Source organism: Entamoeba histolytica, genomic scaffold (genome assembly GCF_000208925.1).
Source record: "Entamoeba histolytica HM-1:IMSS scf_1104750516413 genomic scaffold, whole genome shotgun sequence".
Lineage (NCBI taxonomy): Eukaryota > Evosea > Mastigamoebida > Endamoebidae > Entamoeba > Entamoeba histolytica.
Window position 1 is genome coordinate 1 of NW_001915039.1, and position 19,471 is coordinate 19,471.

Consider the following 19,471-nt stretch of genomic DNA (forward strand, 5'->3'; position numbering starts at 1 on the left):
CATCTATTTTTGTTGCTTGTATGAATCAAATATATCAAAATATGATGTAGTTAATTCAATTAATATATATTCAAAAACAAATAAATAGAAATATAAGAAATATAAATACAAGTGAAGATGCAAAACAAATGAAAGAAATAATACAAATTAATTATTATTAAATTCATAATAAAGTACATTTACATTGAATAATAAATTGAACTTTTTGAGTGTGTTTGAATTTTATTTTGAGATTTAATTAGATTAAAATTTAATAAAATTATGTTAATATCATTAACACTTATTAAATAACAAACATGATAAATTAATATAAGAAGAATAAAAGAGGACTGAATTTATGATATTTAATTGTATTCTTATATAATAATAAAAGTGTTTATTAAGAATATTATAAAAAGATTGATAAAATCTAATATAATAAATTAAATAGTTATTTGTTATTGTATGATAAATATAATATGATATAAGTTAATTATTGAATTAAATTTAATTCATGACGTTAATATGAAGTCTATTAATTATAAATATTATTCTATTTATAATATTTTAATTAATAATGAAGACTAAATACTTAATTGATATAACTTTGATAAATTAGTTTATTTGTTATTTATAACTTCAAAATTGAATATGATAAACAAAAATTTATAATGAATTAATATAAAAGTTATTTAACTGTTATGACTGTTCATTCATATGTGTGAGAAAAATAGTTATAAATGAATAGAAAATTGAACAATTGATTAAATTTATTTTTAACACTACTTGTACTGAATTGATAAAATACGATGACGTTATATTCTTATTAATGTGTAAATAGATAAAAACAGTTAAACAAAAATGAAAATTATAATTTATTATAACAACTTTTCTTAATATGAATGATTCACAATTTAATAAGAGGTCAATATAAATTAATAATACATTTACTAAATTATTTGTTGGAATAAATTACTTACAGTGAACTAATAAAAAGTATCACCATTCAAAATAATTAAATAACATAATTTTAACATCTCAAAATGTAAGTTTTAAATTAAATATTGTAAGTAATATCTTTATTTTCATTATTTAAATTGTTATTTTTTATTCAGTTTTTATTATCTTTATTTTTAGTACTATTATTATTTAAAAACTCATTTAGAACACTTCAGCAATATTGATATTCAAATTTATGAATTAACAAAATATTATTGTATTAATATAATAAAATGGAAAATAAAAATATACTAATCTTGTTGTTTGATATTTACCATAAACAATTTATTATCTCTGTATTTTAATTTCATATTTATCAATTTGTTTCTTTAAAACATCTTTTATTTAACTTTTATCATTTCCAGTTATCCAATATAATCATACTTAGTTTCCAATCACACATTTTATTTGTTTTTCTTCTTATTAGAATGCATTTTAAAACTTCAAAAGTCATATTATTATTCTATAATAATGGTTGAATAAAAGTATCATAAAATAATTCTTCTTTTTATAAAACTCAAATATTATTTAAAACTACTTTAACTTAATCATTGTTAGTGTTATTTTTAACATTAAAACTAAACCTGTGATGAAAAATATTTCGGTTTTCTTTCTAATTCATCTACAACTCTCAAATAACAAATTGATAAACACAACAAACCCAATAAATGTATAAATGAATATTACAACACGTAAAAATACATTAAATAATGAACCATTTCAATCATATTACTTATCACTAATATTCCCTTTCCATTAAAATATCAAACAATATAAATTTGATGGTGTGGATAGGATGTATCAGATAAAGTGATATATTAAATAATAAATGATAGGAAGAATAAAAACATAAAATACAGAATTTTATGTAAAGGAGAAAAGAAGTAACACGAGTTATATGATGAAGATAGTAGCACAACAACCAATTAAATAAAAGAAGAGAATCAACAAATATAAGGCGTTTATTTGAATATTTACAAATTGTAGAATATAATTCAAAATTGGAGTATAATTAAAAAAAACAAAATGATGAATGATAAAGAACAACAGAAACAAGAAGTGCAATAAAGATATTGTTGTTTTAGATAAAATGCGAATAGAAAACAATACAACAAAAAAATATAAAATAATAAGTGAATGATAATTATTTATAAAACAATGAAGACACAATAAAGAATTAAATACTTAATTCAGTATAAATGAAGAAGAAATTAATATAAAGATAAGAAATAAATGATAATAAAGAAATAGAAAAGAGGGTAAGTAAAATGAGGTGATAAATGTCAAGAGATGGATGAGAACAGAAGAAAATTGTGAATAAGAATAAATGAGAAATAAATACGTCATTGGGAAGAACAGAAAATTAATATGAAATAAAAAGAATAGAAAATGAGGTACAAAATAGGAAGAAATATTCTAAAATAATTTTAAGATCGACAGAACAAAATCACGACACAAATAGAAATGACAAAGAAAATAAACAAAACGTATTTGACACACGTCAAGACATTGAACAATGAATCTCTATTGGAAGGAGCAATCATTTATTTTTTCAAATTATTATTCAATTATTATCACCAGACCAAGTAAGAAAATCGGTGATGACTATTCCATTCATCAGAATTAAAAGAATTGAAAGAAATGGAGATAGTTTGGATATATTTAAATTCATCAAACGACGAGGAAAAGAATATTTTGAAATGAACAAAAAGAAGAAGGCGATTTTCAAAACAATCAAAAGGAGAGAAAGGTCAAGAAGAAGAATGGAAACAATGCACTTACTTGAAGATTTATTGTTTAATGAAGGGATTTATGTTAAAGTGGAGAATGAAAGTGTGAATGGAGTTGGACCAAACTCAATGATTTATCATAACAAAGAAAAGAAAAGTATCAACTCAACAGAAATCAGAGAAATTGGAATGAAAGTGATTAATTATATCACCAATGAACTTACAAATAAGAGCCAAGTAATAATCGAAAGAAATACAATGAACAGTGTCTTGAATTAATAAAACAATAAAATGAGTGATAAGCAAATAGAATAATTCATGAAAAGATCTTCTAAAAGATAATAAAATAAATTAAAAACATAACTTATAATGAAAGAAGAAATATGTAATGAATTGTAATATTATTATTGAAAATGAATATATATCTGATTGCATTTTGTAATGTTGATGATTTAATACTTCTGGTGCCATGTATTTTGGTGTTCCTACACCTTTTGTGAATGTCATATTTGTCATCATCATATTGATGTTTCTTGCACTTCCAAAATCCGTTAATTTACAATTAACTTCAATGTTATCATCAAGTGATACAACAAGGAAATTATCGGGTTTAATATCTCGATGTAATATTCCATTTGAATGAAGATATGAAATTCCTTTTGCTCCATCTATCATAAATTTGATTCTTATTTTCTTTGATATTTCTGTGATGTTTCTTTTATTCGTTATATCTTGTATTGATCCATATTCTACATATTCCGTTACCATACATATTTTACTAGGAATAAATACTGCTCCATAACAATGAATGATATATTCATCTCGAAATTTATCTAATATTGCTACTTCTTTCTCAAATTCTTTCTTTTTATCTTCACTTTTCTCAATTTGTTTTATTTTCTTAATTGCTACTTTATTTCCTCTAAATTCTCCAACATAAACAATTCCAAATGGTCCTTCTCCTATTTTCTTTTCTTCTTTTATTTCATCTGGATCAAGTCGTGTTGATATTTCTGTTTCTCCTTCAATAGAAATACTTTTGATTGTTTCTTCTTGTGCTTTATTAAGTGTTTTACTAATTATCATTATTTTATCTTTGATTTTAGTTGTACATTTGATTATAATGAATAATTCAAATTCACATGCGTATCCTCCTTCAATTGTAATGAAATTTGGGTTTGTTCTAATTGAATATTTCTCATTTTCTTCTTTACTACTTATTTGTATCTTCATCTTTTCTTTTTTATCATTTCCAATACAAATCAATTCTCGTATTTCTTCATTCACTTTAATTTCTTCTCCTTCTTGAAGTTCAATTGCTTTCTTATTTGTTAATATTCCATCTCCAAGTGATATGAATTTGATATTTGATTGTGTTATTTTGAATATTGTTGTTGTTTTCTCTCGTTCTTTCTTTTCTTTTCTCTTCATTATGTAATTAACCATCATTATTATCATTACAATTGTTATAATAATGATAATAATTATAATAATGATGATTATCATTATCATCCACCATACTACTTCTTTATTACATTCATTTCCTTCTTCATTCGTTCCATACCAAAATGAACATTTCCAACATTTATTATTCTTTACTTCTTTACATTTATTAATATCTAAATAGTAAATACATTCTTTATTTGTTAATACATATTCATTTTCACAACTATTACATTCATTATTTATTGAACATGTTGTACAATTCTCTTTACATTTTGAACATTCTTTATTTATTAAATAATATCTTTCTGAACATTCTCTACATCCATATTCTTTATCTATTTCTCCTTTACATCCTTTAACTTCGTCTATTGATTTACATTCTCCTATCCAACTCATGAAATATCCATCTGCACATGGTGTACATTTCATTCTTGGTGATGTTTCTATTCTATTTCATCATTGAAAATTCTTTACAAGATTGTCTATTATTGATTCAACATAAAATTTAAACTATAAAAATGTCACAACTTAAATGTTCATTATAATAAATAATAATTAAATAATTAAGTATAAATAGAATTAGTTTCTATTATTCTATATTCATTACAGATAAATCAATTCCATTTATCCATTTATAATAATTCAAATGAATATGTTTTATTTAGGTAGTGTTAATGTTTAATAAAGTTATTCATATTTCTAATAACATTAATTTTAACTTCTTAAATAATATCATTTTCAATTCTTTATTTAATTTAATATTCTCTATATTTATTATTCTTTTATTTCAATTTATTATTCAACTTATTTTAACATTTCTTATTTATTCTATTCTTTATTTATTTATATTCATTTATTTCCATTGTTATTATGATATGAAACATTATTCATATCATTTATTAAATTGTTTTATTCTTTTTATTTATTATTCATATTTTATCATCGTATTAATTTCTTTTATCATTTTTATATTTTGTCAATGAATATTTCTAGTTACTAATTTTCATTATACTTAAATTTAATTCATTTATTGTTATAATGACACTATCATAATTGATATATCTTTCATTCCACGAGGTGTTTTGTTTTATTTTCCATTTCTCTTTATTTAATATCACCTGTGTTTCATATAACAATTTCAAATATTCTAAAGTAATATCGTTATTTGGTATATTTCATTTTTTGGGTCTTTCTTCCTTATTCTAATTTTCTTGTTAGAATCAATCATGATTTTATTTGTATTGATTCTGATTATTTCATCTTTATTAAATTTAATTCTTTATTCATTGTCATCATATATTTTAGGTATTTTATTCTTTCTAGTGCTTTAACTTTAATTCATTCTTTATCATATTCTTTTAATTTCATGATGCACTTTATTCTGTACCATTTTCATTGACCAAATCTTCTAGTCTATTGATTTTCTTTAGGATTTCTTTTATTTCATCAATTTTATCTCTTATTATTTTATTTTGGAGATAGAGGTGCATAACCATTGAAATCTTCTTCATATCATCTTGCAGATAATCCATTCTGCTTCCTGACAATACCCATCTATTATTAATTTCCATTATTAATTGGTCAGCTTCTTTTCTTTTCCAGTAGTAATTAATGTTTGAACATTTTTCTATTTTCATTTCTTTCACTTTATTGATGAGAGTATTAAGGTATTCTTCATCAATTTCTGTAGAGTTATTCTTTAATATGATGTTTTTTATTATTGAATTACACTCTACTCTTCTTTCTATTATATCATTTACTTTCATTTTATTGTATTGTTTAGTGCTTTCTTTTATTTTATGTGATATTTTAATATAATTAATATATTCATTTTCATTATTGACATTGATATTTATTGCTTTTATTATACTTTCTATTTGTTCCCATCTTAATTTCTTATATAATTTCTTATTCAACCAATTAATTGCAAAACAATACATCACTTCAATTAAAATTCTATTTGTTTGTTTTGTTTTATTTCTTCTTGTATTTTCATTATATTTTGTTTGTTATTTATTATTCTTGCAATTTTACATCTATCATTCATTTCTTTATTTGTGTTTTTGTTTTTAATTTCTTTCTTCATTTGTTTTAATGTCTTTTTCTTCCCAATCTTTTGTTTTTTCTTTAAATTCTTCTTACAGCTTTTCAATTATCTTTTTCTTTTTAATTGAATATACTTCTTGGAGGATATCATACCTTCTTTTACTTTTACCTTCTTACTTTTTGAGTATTTCTTCGTATTCTCCTTCATTCCATTCACTTGTTATTCTTTTTATTCTTTCTTGTATCTCATTTATTGTTAACCATTTGTATTTGTTATTTGTATAATCTTTATTGTTATTGTATTTACCTTGTTTTTTATTTGTTTTTCTTTGTTTCTTTCATCTTCTAAACCCTTTTTCCTTGTTGTATCATTTACCTTTATTATTATAATTGTTATGCCATTTATTGTTATTGACATTTCTTTTTTTATTGTATGACATTGGATTTCTATGTCTTGTTTGCTTTTCTTTACAAGACCCTAAGGTTTTACACAATATCCATGTCATTAAAATTTGTTGTATTTCCTGCATTGGAAAAAGATCTAATACAAAAATAAAATAAATAAATAAATAATAAATAAATAAAAAGAATAAAATTAATCTAATAACTGATATGAATAATGTCTCATATCAAAATAACAATAGAGATAAATAAAGAAATGAAATGATAATAGAGAGAATTAAATAATAGAATAAAGAAAATAGAGAAATAAGAAATGTTAAAATAAATTGAGTTATAAATTGAAACAAATGAATAATAAATATAGAGAGTATTAAATTAATTAAAGAAGTGAAAATGAAAAATAACAATATAAAAGAAATTAAATACCTTGTCATTAAAAACATGATGAACGTTATTAAATATTGATTCTAACACAATCAAATGTACTCTTGAGAATTATTAGAAGAAGACTCTGGAATATGATTATTCTTAAATGAACAAAGAAGCATAGAAACTAATTATATTCACACTTAATTAATTGCTTATTAATACAATTTGTATCAAACTGAGTTGAATATTCTCTTCTAAGTGAAAAATATAAACCAAAAACTATTTAAACAAATTAAGTATTAACCTTCACTCCAACAGATCAATTAATATAAGAACAAAATGAATGAAGACTTTAATGGTAAAAAATATATCAAATTTTTCATATTTGTAAAAGAAGTATTTTATCCAATTATAGAATGTTTCTCTCTATGAAAAAAACAAGAGTGGATTGTATAAAAACGTATATAAAAAAAAGAAATAACTTTAATTTAAAATCAACTTAAACTTTCATGAAACGAAAAACATTAACCTTCTTATATAACATTAGTCTAAAGAAACACTTCGTTTCATAAGAAATGAAAAAGGTTTTAAACAGAAACTGTAAAAGATAAGTAATGAATAATACAAATACAAAAATTTCAAGAAAAATACAAATTAAAAACAGTTATATATAACACAAAATAAAAAACCCTAAATATTCTCAACTCAAAAAAAAAAAAGAAAGAAGAAATGAACGAAGAAGAAATACAGAGATACAGAAATTTTAAATTTGTTTATGAAAGGCCAGAGCATAGAAATATTCCATATTGTGACGTTTATGAGTGTGAATCAAAAGAAAATGGACATTATCTTTGTCATATTATAAAGAAATATCATTTAAAAAGTGTAGAACAAATACCATTTATTGAGAAAGAAATAAATATATTAAATTCATTACAACACACAAATATTCTTGAATTAGATTCTTATTTTCCTGTACAAAGTAGAAATGAATTTTGGTGTGTTTTTAAAGGAACAAATTATGAATTTTCAAGATATGGTACTCTTTGTATTGAACGAATAACAAACACAAATGTAGGAGCATTTTTATTTGATATATTAAGTGCAATGCAATACATAGTTCATAGTAAAATGTTATTAAAACCAAGAATTAATCCAAAACAATTTTTCGGTTTTCATTCACCAGATTCTCCTTTCCCAGTTTTGAAATATTTATATGAAGAGCAATTTGATGAAGGAGAAAATAATGCTAATTTTGCTTATTGCGCTCCTGAGTGTTTTGTTGGAAAGACAAGTGATGTAAGTTATCTTTGGTCATTAGGAATTATTTTACTTAGGTTTTGGTTTGGATATAAAGAAGCTAGTTCTCCTGAAGAATATTTAAGGTCTATAGAAATTATTAAGAAAGAAGGAATTTCTAAACGATTTGTTAAAGATGAAAATAAAAGATGGGTATTATCTATGTTACTTTCATATGATGAAAAACAAAGAAAACAAGGAGATGGAATTATTCTTTCTGGAATATTTCTTGAACAAAATTTTGAACAACGTATACATCAAGGAAATGCAGATGATTATGAAATAATAAAAGAAATAGGAAAAGGGGCATTTGGAAAAGTATTTTTATGTAATAAAATTAATACAAAAGAAGAAGTTGCAATTAAGTGTGGGGATCAATGGATTGCACGAGAGAATAAAATATTAATGTTATGTCAACATGAAAATATAATGAAAGTTTTTGATTATTTTAAAGGAAATAATATATTTGGATTTAATGGAGAACATCATTTTCTTGTAATGGAATATTGTAATAAAGGGAATTTAGAAGATATATTAAAAAAACGTACAATTAAAGAAAATGAATTTTGTTCTTGGACAAAAGATTTATTAAATGGATTATATTATCTTCATAGAGTAAAACATATTGTTCATAGAGATTTAAAACTTGGTAATTTATTATTACAAGAAAGTAGAAGAAGTAATATTCCTATTTTAAAAATTAGTGATTATGGATTAAGTAGAGAAATTGATGAAGATATGATGAGTTGTGTAGGTTCTACTCAATATAAATCACCTCAAATTCTTTTTGGATTAAAATACTCCGAAAAAACTGATTTATTTTCAGTTGGTGTTATTTTATATAAAATGGTAACTCAACAATTTCCATTTGGTGAAGAAGTTTATGAAATAAAAGATAATGTTCTTGATAGAAAAGAAGTTGAGTTTGAAATTCCTGTTGAAGAATCAAAGAAAGATTTTATTGCTAAATTACTTGAAATTGAAGAAGAAAAAAGAATGAATTGGGAAGAAATACTTAAACATCCATTTTACAAAGAATTAATGAATAACAAATTTCATTCTGATTCTTCTTTATTTGAATCACTTACATCTTCTTTTGATGTAACTTCTTTTTGATTGATTGATTTGATTTGGTTATTAAAAATATTCGATTTTTTTTGTTTTAGTTTTTTTATTTATTGGAAAAGTTTTTTTGATTGTTTTTAATGAATAATTTTTCAAATTGTTACTTATTCTTTCATTCCTTTTATCCTTTTTTTTTTCTTTTGTATCATTTTTATTGGATATTTATTTGTTTATATTTCAACATTAAGATAAATAATATGTGCTTTCTTGTAATAAGAAAATACTATATCAAATATGTTGACTAAGTCAAAGGTTATTATTGTTATTATGTAATTTATTAAATCTATTTTTTTAAACAAATATTGTATATTCTTGAGTGATTGATTGAAACAATATTTAATAAAAATTATATATAATGTCTAATTTTGATTAATATATTTGATAATATTAACAAAATAGAATTTATTTATTATAAATAAAAAGTATTTGTCTTCAATTCTGTATTATTAATATAAATATTATCATTTAATATATAAAATAAATCCGTATTAATAATAATATTAATTCAATACATTAATTTTAATTATCTTTCAATTTTTTTTACTGGTAAAAAAAATATTAATTTAATTCTTTGATTTCTGGTTTGATTTATTAATATTATCAATATTTTATAACTAACTTTATTATATTTCTTCTTGTGATATTAAATACAATAACTGAAGTATCAAGAATTTATTCAATTTGTTTTTATATAACTGTAATATAAATAATTTATATTTTTATAAATGACAAAACAACAATAATGTTAATATTATATATTCATGTATTAAATAATTAGACATAAAAAATGTATTTAAATTATATCATTATATTATTTTCATATTATCATTATAACACTTAACATCATTTATCTCTATTTTTCTTCTCAATAACTCTCTTTGAAAGATATTATTAAAAAGAATAAAAGAAGGAAAAATATAATGAATAATCAAATAAAATAAAAATATTTTATAAATACAAATATCAAAACTGTTTGATATTATTTAAATTGAATATAATAATTATTTGAATTTTTTTAATGAATGATATTTTTATTATCAAATAAAGAAGAAAATAAGTTTAACACAAAGAATTAAATAATTCAGTATTTATTTAAAGAAAATAAACGGTATATATGACAAAATAATACAAACCCTGATTTTATGAAAAAAATTTAAAAGAAGGAATTTGATAAAAAGAAGAATGTACAAATTTGATAATGCAGAAATTGAGAAAGAACAAACAACATTGCATATTCCTAAAGATTGTTATTTTTATTTAACAGGACATTTTCAATTTGAAGTATTAAAAGGAGATGTTTATGTTAATGGAATTAAAGCACTGAAAGGAAATCATTGTATTGAACAATCACATTTTAGTCCAGCAATACCATTTGTTTGTAAAACTAATGCAGATATTCAATTTAAACCATTAACAACAACTTGTGAAGAATTGTATGAACTTCCAAATTCATATTTAATGAAAGAAACAACAAAAGAAGATACATTACTTTCATCAAATGCATTTACATTTGGAGGAATAAGAATTGTTAATAAATCATTAGCAAATAAAATGAATATTCCAAAGAATTGGAGAAAAGTAATTCAACGAATAAAAAATACAGCAAAACAAGGAGTTGTAAGAGTTGGAGTTGTAGGAGGAAAAGGATGTGGGAAATCAACATTTGTTAATTTATTAAAGAATTCATTAGTTGAAGATAATAAAGTATGTATAATTGATGTAGATCCAGGACAACCATTTTGTGGTAAAATAGGAACATTTTCATTAATAATTTGTGATAAACAAAATTTTAATGAACCATATATTTCAAAAACATTTTATGAAGAATATAATTTTGTTATTGGATCAAATAATTTAGGAAATAATACTTGTCTTGTTATTCAAACAATTAAAGAACTTATTCAACTTTATATTGATAAATATAGTAATCTTCCTCTTATTATTAATACTGCTGGATGGAAAAGTGGATTTGGACTTGAATTACTTGAATTAGAATTATCATTAAGTAGAACAATGTTTGTTATTGACATTATTGATTCACCTAATTCTATTATCAAAGAATTAGATCAAATTTGTCCAATTCATATTGCAATTCAATCTGGTGTTAATAAAAGTTTTATTCTTCCTAATTTATTAACTTCTTCATTTAGAAGAGATTTATCATTATCTAATTTAATGATCCATTCAAATTGGTATTCTATTCCTCTTAAAAGAATTTCCCTTTCGTATTTAGATGATTTTGACCCACATTTTGCTCTTCTTTCAATTAATAATAAATATGTATTTCTTTCTCATAACAACTTAATTGAACCTCATATTATTAATAATACAACTGATTATCCAGTTTTTTATAAACCTGATAATAAATCTGCTCTTTCTACATTTGGAATTGGATTAGTTCTGATTAATGTTACTTCAAAAACACTTTATATAAAAACTTCAATTGGTGATGATAAAATGAAAGACGTTAATACAATTATTTATTCAGTGTTCATGGATTCTCCTATAATGCATCCAATAGTTGATGGTGAAATTGGACCTTATATGGCATTAGACCAAGACATTAGTGGATCAGAACGTTCTCAATTTAAATTTATAAGAAGAAATTTTGATTAATAATGAAATGATTTTATTTGACTTTTATTTTTATGTTTATTTTATTATCAAATATTGAGGATTTATTGTCTTTTACTATATTTATAGTATAACTATAGTAAAATAAAATTTAAATAAACAATAAGAAGATAAAATGATTAAAAGATTGTGATTGATGCAAACTAGTAACACCACAAATGATATTGATACTATAATCACTACTATGAAGAGACTCTCAACAATTCCAAATGATAAATTACTTGATAATCTTCCTTATAACTTTGCAAATCAAATAGAAATGATTATAGTAAATGAAGTTGAACATGATGAGTTGGATGAAGTTATTTGTAAATTAAATCAAATTGCTGATAAAATAAGCAATGGAAAAATCCTACTTCCTATTATTCAAAATTTTTCATTAATTAAAAACCAACAAATGAGACCATTAACTAGTGTTGAAATTACTGTATTTCATTATCAATTATTAGAACCATTCAACACAATAATTAATCCTAATGACTTGATTAACGCAATTTATTGTGTTCCAAGAACAAATAATTGTTTATTAAGAGCATTCTTTTATTGGAGTGGATGTTATTTTCTCAGACTGAACCTAATGAAGAAAGCAGAATTTATGTTTAGACAATGTTGTGAAGTACCAATAATGAAAAAAACAGCAAGTAATTTTGGAATTGAAGCAGCAAAAAAGCTTATTTTATTAACAGCTGCTCATTTTGAGCAATACATAATTCCTTTTCCTTATTCTCTTTTTATTCCAAAATCCTACAAAGAGATAGCAGCATTTTGTAGTAAGTACGAGCTTAAAAGTATTCTTCAATCTTCTTTTGATAAAATTTTTGAAAAAGATGGAAACAATGGTATTGTTGAATACTTATATCAACAATGCCAAATCAAAGTAATTGAACGTATAGCAAAGGCATATTCTACAATTTTAATTGACGACATTATTATGAAAATAAAGATAGAACGAAATGAATTGATTAAATGCATTGAACACCAAAATAAATTAGGTAAAGATTGGGTAATTATTGGTGATACAATCTTGTTTGGGAATAATCATCTCATCAATCCATTACAAAACGAATTTTCTTTACTTCAAATGACTGAAATAACACTACAACAAGCTAATGACTTTATGAATCTTAAGAAAAAAACAAAAAAAGTCAATCTAAAATGAAAAGTGGTTAATTATTTTATTTCTTTATAATTTTCATTCATTTTTTTTTTTAAAAAAAAACAATATCATTCAATAAAAGTAATAAGGATTAAATAAATATGAAACATTAAGTATTTTATTTTTATAAAAGATAAAAGTCAACAATGATTCACTAAAAATAAAAATATTGATTTTTAAAATTATATGACTAAAACTAAATGAAAAGAAAGTTATCATCACCCTAACCCTAATAAAACCCCTTGTATATTTAAACACTGAACTTCTCAATTCTTTCATTCTCCCTCTTCTAAATGCCAAAGGAAAAGACTCATATTAATATTGTCGTTATTGGTCACGTCGATTCTGGTAAAAGTACTACCACTGGTCATCTTATCTACAAATGTGGAGGAATTGATCAAAGAACCATTGAAAAATTCGAAAAAGAATCAGCTGAAATGGGTAAAGGATCATTCAAATATGCTTGGGTCTTAGATAATCTTAAAGCTGAAAGAGAAAGAGGAATTACTATTGATATTTCATTATGGAAATTCGAAACATCTAAATACTACTTCACTATTATTGATGCCCCAGGTCACAGAGATTTCATTAAGAACATGATTACTGGAACTTCACAAGCTGATGTTGCCATCCTTATTGTTGCTGCTGGTACTGGTGAATTTGAAGCTGGTATTTCAAAGAATGGACAAACCAGAGAACACATTCTTCTTTCATACACTCTTGGAGTTAAACAAATGATTGTTGGTGTTAACAAGATGGATGCCATCCAATACAAACAAGAAAGATATGAAGAAATTAAGAAAGAAATTAGTGCATTCCTTAAGAAGACAGGATATAATCCAGACAAGATTCCATTTGTCCCAATTTCAGGATTCCAAGGAGATAATATGATTGAACCATCAACTAACATGCCATGGTACAAAGGACCAACATTAATTGGAGCACTTGATTCAGTCACACCACCAGAAAGACCAGTTGATAAACCACTTAGACTTCCACTTCAAGATGTTTACAAGATTTCAGGTATTGGAACTGTACCAGTCGGAAGAGTTGAAACTGGTATCCTTAAACCAGGAACTATTGTTCAATTTGCACCATCAGGAGTTTCATCTGAATGTAAATCAATTGAAATGCATCACACAGCACTTGCTCAAGCTATTCCAGGGGATAATGTTGGATTCAATGTTAGAAATTTAACAGTTAAAGATATTAAGAGAGGAAATGTAGCATCAGATGCTAAGAATCAACCAGCTGTTGGATGTGAAGATTTCACTGCTCAAGTCATTGTCATGAACCATCCAGGACAAATTAGAAAGGGATATACACCAGTTCTTGATTGCCATACATCACACATTGCATGTAAATTCGAAGAATTATTAAGCAAGATTGATAGAAGAACAGGTAAATCCATGGAAGGAGGAGAACCAGAATATATTAAGAATGGAGATTCAGCACTTGTTAAGATTGTTCCAACTAAACCACTTTGTGTTGAAGAATTTGCTAAATTCCCACCATTGGGAAGATTTGCTGTTAGAGATATGAAACAAACCGTTGCTGTTGGAGTTGTTAAGGCTGTTACCCCAAGAGCTGCTAATGCCTCAGCTGCTGGAAAGAAGAAATAATTAATTTATTAATTATTTAATAAATTTGATAAGTTTTTATTTTTTAAAGAATATAAGTATTTAACATAAAGAAATATTAATTTAATTGTAGATAAATGAAAGAAATGAAATTGATTTTTTTTCTTCTTATTTCTTGACGAAAAATGAAAGATTGAAATACTGCACACTTTGTAAAGACAAGATAACTACAGTAGAACACATCTTATTATCTTGTATTTGTCATAATAATCACAAATAGAAAAACATGACAATATAGGCATAATAATATTGATTAATAAGAAAATATACAGGAAATAATCAATATAAAAATACAATATGAAACAATATTCCAATATAAAGACATTACTATGTTATTGAACAAACAAATAATGCCTAAAAGTGAATGACAATATCACAAAATACCAGATATGTAATAGATAAAAAGAATAAAACTGGTCTATTATTTGATATGACTATTGTATTATCACAATATTAATTGAGACTATTTGAAGAAAAGAAATAAGTATAATGAATTAAAGAATATGCTGATGAAAATAGAGAAATTAAAATATGTCAGAATAATCCCAGTAGTAATTTCAATAAATGGATTAATAAATAACTCAAGTGTTAAATTAATTAAAGAAATAAAAAATTGAAATTGACATCGAGAAAGAAATTAAAAACATTGTAATAAAAAACATGATTGATGTCATGGAATACTGCTTCAATCACAACAAAACATACTCCATAGAGATAGTAGAAGAAAACATATGGAATTAGTCAGTCTTTAATGAAAAAAGAACAATAAAATTAATTCTTATTTAATTGCTTATAATTTAATTTTTTATTATATTATTAACTAAAAATAAAATAAAAGAAAAATTTCTTAACATCATTTAGTATGTTCAGTTTTTCCTCTAAAACTGCTATTTCATCCAAATCTCAACAATACATACCTACAAAACCTATGGCTGCTCCTCGTAGGGTTGAACAATTATCAGTAAATTCTCCTCTTAAAAAAGAAATTGAAAGTAAACCAAAAAAAGATGATGAAAAAAAGCCAACCCAATTGTCGTTGGATATGTTTGATATTGGAAAACCACTTGGTCAAGGAAAATTTGGAAATGTTTATCTTGTAAAATACAAAAAAGAGTTTGTTTTAGATATTCATTTATTAAATAAGGAGGAGTTAATTCTTTAGTAATTATGTTTGTGCATTAAAAGTTATATTTAAAAGACAGTTACAACAATACCGGAGGGAGATTCAAATGAAAAGAGAGATTGAGTTACAATCTCAACTTAACCATCCTAATATTCTCAAATTATTCGGACTTTTTGAAGATAAAGACAGGTGGTTCCTTGTTCTTGAATATTGTAAGAAAGGTGAATTATATGGGTTATTACAACAAGCTGGTCGTTTTGATGAAAGAAGAGCTGCTCGATACATAAAAGCAACAACTGAAGCTTTAAAGTATTGTCAAGAGATGAATTGTATTTATTGTGATTTAAAACCAGAAAACATCATGATAGATCACAATGATCAAGTCAAATTAGCTGACTTTGGATGGTCTGTTCAAGCCAAGACAAAAAGAAATACTTATTGTGGTACATTAGATTATTTATGTCCTGAAATTGTATTAGAAAAATATTATGATGGATCGATTGGTCAATGGTGTTTAGGAGTTTTAACATTTGAACTATGTACTGGTGAACCTCCATTTCAATCTAACAGTCGTGAAGAGGTTATGAAAAAAGTCAGAAATGTTAAATATTCTTTTCCAAGCTATCTCACAAATGATTGCAAAGATTTTATTAACAAACTAATTCAATATGATCCTTCTAAAAGAATGAGTTTTGCTGAGTGTTTAGTTCATCCATGGATAGTCAAAAACACAACAAATTGACTTTTATTTTCTCGTTATTTTATTTTTTTGTGTATTTAAACTTAAAAACAATAAGTAATGGAAAAACAATGGGAAAAATATCAAATTTTACATTCTAAAGATGTAATACTTGAAGACTCACATGATTGGACATTAAATACATTATTACGTGTTGGTGTTTGTTTATTTTGTTTGTTTATAAGTAGAACATTATTAATTGATATGATAAATTATTAATAATTAGGGATTGGATATTTCATTTTCAACAAATCATCCAAATCTTGCAATTGGTTGTTTAGTTGTTTGTGAATATCCTTCTGGAAAAGAGTTATTAACATTAACATGTCGTAAAATAATTACAATTCCTTATATTTCAGGATTTCTTGGATTTAGAGAAGTAGAAGTTTATCATGAACTACTCAACGATTGTAAAGAAAAGTACCCTGAGTTATATCCACAAGTTGTGCTTGTTGATGGAAATGGATATTATCATCCTCGAAGATTTGGTTCTGCAACTCATGTTGGAGTTTATTGTGATATACCATCAATTGGTGTTGCAAAAGTTTGTATTTTTTGTGTTTTATTCACGGAATAGTTGTAAGAATGTAGACTGTATTATGTGTTGATGGGATAGGAAAGAAGGAGATTAATATAATTACTTCACAAATCAAACCAGGTGAATCAACTACAGTTAGTACTTCAAATGGAGAAGTGTTATGTGAGGTTATAAGAAGTAGAGGTGGTAGTATAAATCCAATCATTGTTAGTTGTGGGAATAAAGTTTCACTTTCAACAGCAGTAATTATCTGTAAAGAATGTTGTTTACATAAAATCCCAGAGCCTATTCGACTAGCTGATTTAATTTCAAGAAAGTTGTTAAGAGATGAAGGATTACTCCCACACATGAATTAGAGATAAGCAAAACAAAACGAAGATTAAAATTATTACATATAAATGAAAAGTCAACAATATATTTCTTTTCAAAAAAAGGAATTAACAAATTAAACTTCAATCAATCATTTACAATGATTAAAAAAAGATACAACTTGAAGAGATTTATCTGTCAAATATTGTATTATATTTTAATAACATAAAAACAGGTGAATTGTTTACATTAATAAATAAAAAATGTAAAGACTCACTTCAAATGTTACATATCAATCCATCATATTCTGTTGAGAAAGTTAATGAATATTTTCATATTAAAGAATGTAATTTTCAACTCCAAAAATCGTTTATAAAAGAAATGAAATTATTCCCTCATCTTGAAACAGTGTGATTTACAGAACAAACTATTCAATTTCTTCATTTAATTCCTTCACAAATTAAATTGATTCGACTTCTGTTATTAATCTAAAATCTACAATATTAAGAAATGATTATTAGAAAGTAAGAATTGCTTCATTAACATTAAAAAATCCTAAATACTCTTTTGATCTTTCAGAATTTACTTCTTTAACAAGTCTATCACTTAATATTAAGAAACACATAAGAGTTAATGATTTTATTAGAAATAAATATCATCGTTTTGAAAGAGTCTATGTTATGATGGAAGGATTTGTTTATATCAACTTTATTAATCACATTGATCAATTCAATATTAGGAAGTAATTATTGAATTTGATAAACAAGAAATATTAGAATCAGTCATTAAAAATAAGAAACTCCTTAAAAGAATTACATTTTGTTACAAAGAATGTTATTGTACTATTTCTAATGATGGTATTATTCACAATAAACGATTAGTTGATGTATTTAAAATAACAGAAAAAGGATTTAATAATGATACAATACTTCAGTATTATCCTGAACATATAAAAATAAATGGATTTAGTACCAAGAAAATTGAAATGGATTTTAGTTCATTCACATTCATAAAATCAATCAAATCAACAACATCTTCAATTTGTTTCAATCCACCAACTCCTTTAACACATTTAGATTCAAAATATTTCTATGAAATATCTTCTCTTAAAGAATTACATCTTCAATGAAAATATATTCAACATTTATTTCTTCCTAATAATTTAACAGCTTTAACAATTACTGATTTTATTCAAATTTCTCATTGTTCTCAATTAATTCGACTTTCTTTGTGTTTAAACAAATCATTTCCAATTATGTTATATCGAATGTTAACATATTTGTCATTGTCATGTAATACTTGTGGTAGTCTTTGTTTATTAACACAATTAAAAGTGTTGTACTTAAACAAAATCATTAAAAGTGTTGATGTTGAATCATTTTATCCTACTTCATTAGAATTTTTACAATGTCATTCTAATTCTTTACCAATGAAATTATTAATTACACAATTAGTATTAAATGATTCTTTAAACAACATAATATCCAATATTATTCATATCTTTGTAGTTTAAAAACATTGGGATTAATTTCATATTCAACTTTACTTCCTTCTTCTTTGACTTCTTTAACTGTATCATGTTTTGGTTTATCACAAAGTCATATATCATTTAGTGAATTAAATTGTATTAAAGTTAAGCAACTTCACACTGAAAAATGTAATACTCATAATGTAGAATTACCATCTTGTCTTGATTCCCTTTATCTTCATTATTCTGAGTTTAAAATAACCAATACAAATATATTTTATACTTTGATTCTTAATGAAAGTAAAATTAATGAAGAAATGATTCAAAAAGAATTTATAAAGAATTTCTATTGCAAAAGATCAAAAGAAAGTGAGTTTATTAACATTGAATTGTATTTATCACTTCCTCAAGTAAAATTTTGTTATTGTCAGAAATAAAAAATTTGTTATTTTTACGTTAGTTTTAAAAC

General features: G+C 23.7%; 8 protein-coding genes across 8 annotated transcripts, besides 4 other annotated features; 7 read left to right on the forward strand and 1 right to left on the reverse strand.

The window, feature by feature from the left end:
* Positions 1-3,059: 3,059 nt before the first annotated feature.
* EHI_011170 (protein kinase, putative) lies at positions 3,060-4,583 on the reverse strand (the record flags this gene model as incomplete). The annotated part of the gene is made up of 1 exon (XM_646773.1): positions 3,060-4,583. The coding sequence occupies one exon, from the start codon at positions 4,581-4,583 to the stop codon at positions 3,060-3,062; it is 1,524 nt and encodes a 507-aa protein (XP_651865.1).
* Positions 4,584-5,140: 557 nt separating this feature from the next.
* Positions 5,141-6,165: a repeat region.
* Positions 6,114-6,743: a repeat region.
* Positions 6,744-6,785: 42 nt separating this feature from the next.
* Positions 6,786-7,189: a repeat region.
* Positions 7,190-7,700: 511 nt separating this feature from the next.
* On the forward strand, positions 7,701-9,386 carry EHI_011180 (protein kinase domain containing protein; the record flags this gene model as incomplete). The annotated part of the gene is made up of 1 exon (XM_646774.1): positions 7,701-9,386. The coding sequence occupies one exon, from the start codon at positions 7,701-7,703 to the stop codon at positions 9,384-9,386; it is 1,686 nt and encodes a 561-aa protein (XP_651866.1).
* Positions 9,387-10,577: 1,191 nt separating this feature from the next.
* EHI_011190 (uncharacterized protein) lies at positions 10,578-12,011 on the forward strand (the record flags this gene model as incomplete). Its single annotated transcript, XM_646775.1, has 1 exon — positions 10,578-12,011. The coding sequence occupies one exon, from the start codon at positions 10,578-10,580 to the stop codon at positions 12,009-12,011; it is 1,434 nt and encodes a 477-aa protein (XP_651867.1).
* A 154-nt stretch (positions 12,012-12,165) lies between these two features.
* On the forward strand, positions 12,166-13,188 carry EHI_011200 (uncharacterized protein; the record flags this gene model as incomplete). Its single annotated transcript, XM_646776.1, has 1 exon — positions 12,166-13,188. One exon carries the CDS (start codon positions 12,166-12,168, stop codon positions 13,186-13,188), a length of 1,023 nt encoding a protein of 340 aa, XP_651868.1.
* A 290-nt stretch (positions 13,189-13,478) lies between these two features.
* EHI_011210 (elongation factor 1-alpha 1) lies at positions 13,479-14,814 on the forward strand (the record flags this gene model as incomplete). The annotated part of the gene is made up of 1 exon (XM_646777.2): positions 13,479-14,814. The coding sequence occupies one exon, from the start codon at positions 13,479-13,481 to the stop codon at positions 14,805-14,807; it is 1,329 nt and encodes a 442-aa protein (XP_651869.1). The 3' UTR covers positions 14,808-14,814.
* A 127-nt stretch (positions 14,815-14,941) lies between these two features.
* Positions 14,942-15,617: a repeat region.
* A 136-nt stretch (positions 15,618-15,753) lies between these two features.
* EHI_011220 (protein kinase, putative) lies at positions 15,754-16,690 on the forward strand (the record flags this gene model as incomplete). Its single annotated transcript, XM_001913914.1, has 2 exons — positions 15,754-15,938; positions 15,988-16,690. 2 exons carry the CDS (start codon positions 15,754-15,756, stop codon positions 16,688-16,690), a joined length of 888 nt encoding a protein of 295 aa, XP_001913949.1.
* A 57-nt stretch (positions 16,691-16,747) lies between these two features.
* On the forward strand, positions 16,748-17,581 carry EHI_011230 (endonuclease V, putative; the record flags this gene model as incomplete). Its single annotated transcript, XM_646779.1, has 3 exons — positions 16,748-16,846; positions 16,914-17,231; positions 17,279-17,581. The coding sequence occupies 3 exons, from the start codon at positions 16,748-16,750 to the stop codon at positions 17,579-17,581; spliced, it is 720 nt and encodes a 239-aa protein (XP_651871.1).
* A 235-nt stretch (positions 17,582-17,816) lies between these two features.
* EHI_011240 (uncharacterized protein) lies at positions 17,817-18,663 on the forward strand (the record flags this gene model as incomplete). Its single annotated transcript, XM_646780.1, has 3 exons — positions 17,817-17,942; positions 18,056-18,229; positions 18,274-18,663. The coding sequence occupies 3 exons, from the start codon at positions 17,817-17,819 to the stop codon at positions 18,661-18,663; spliced, it is 690 nt and encodes a 229-aa protein (XP_651872.1).
* Between the last annotated feature and the right edge of the window lie 808 nt (positions 18,664-19,471).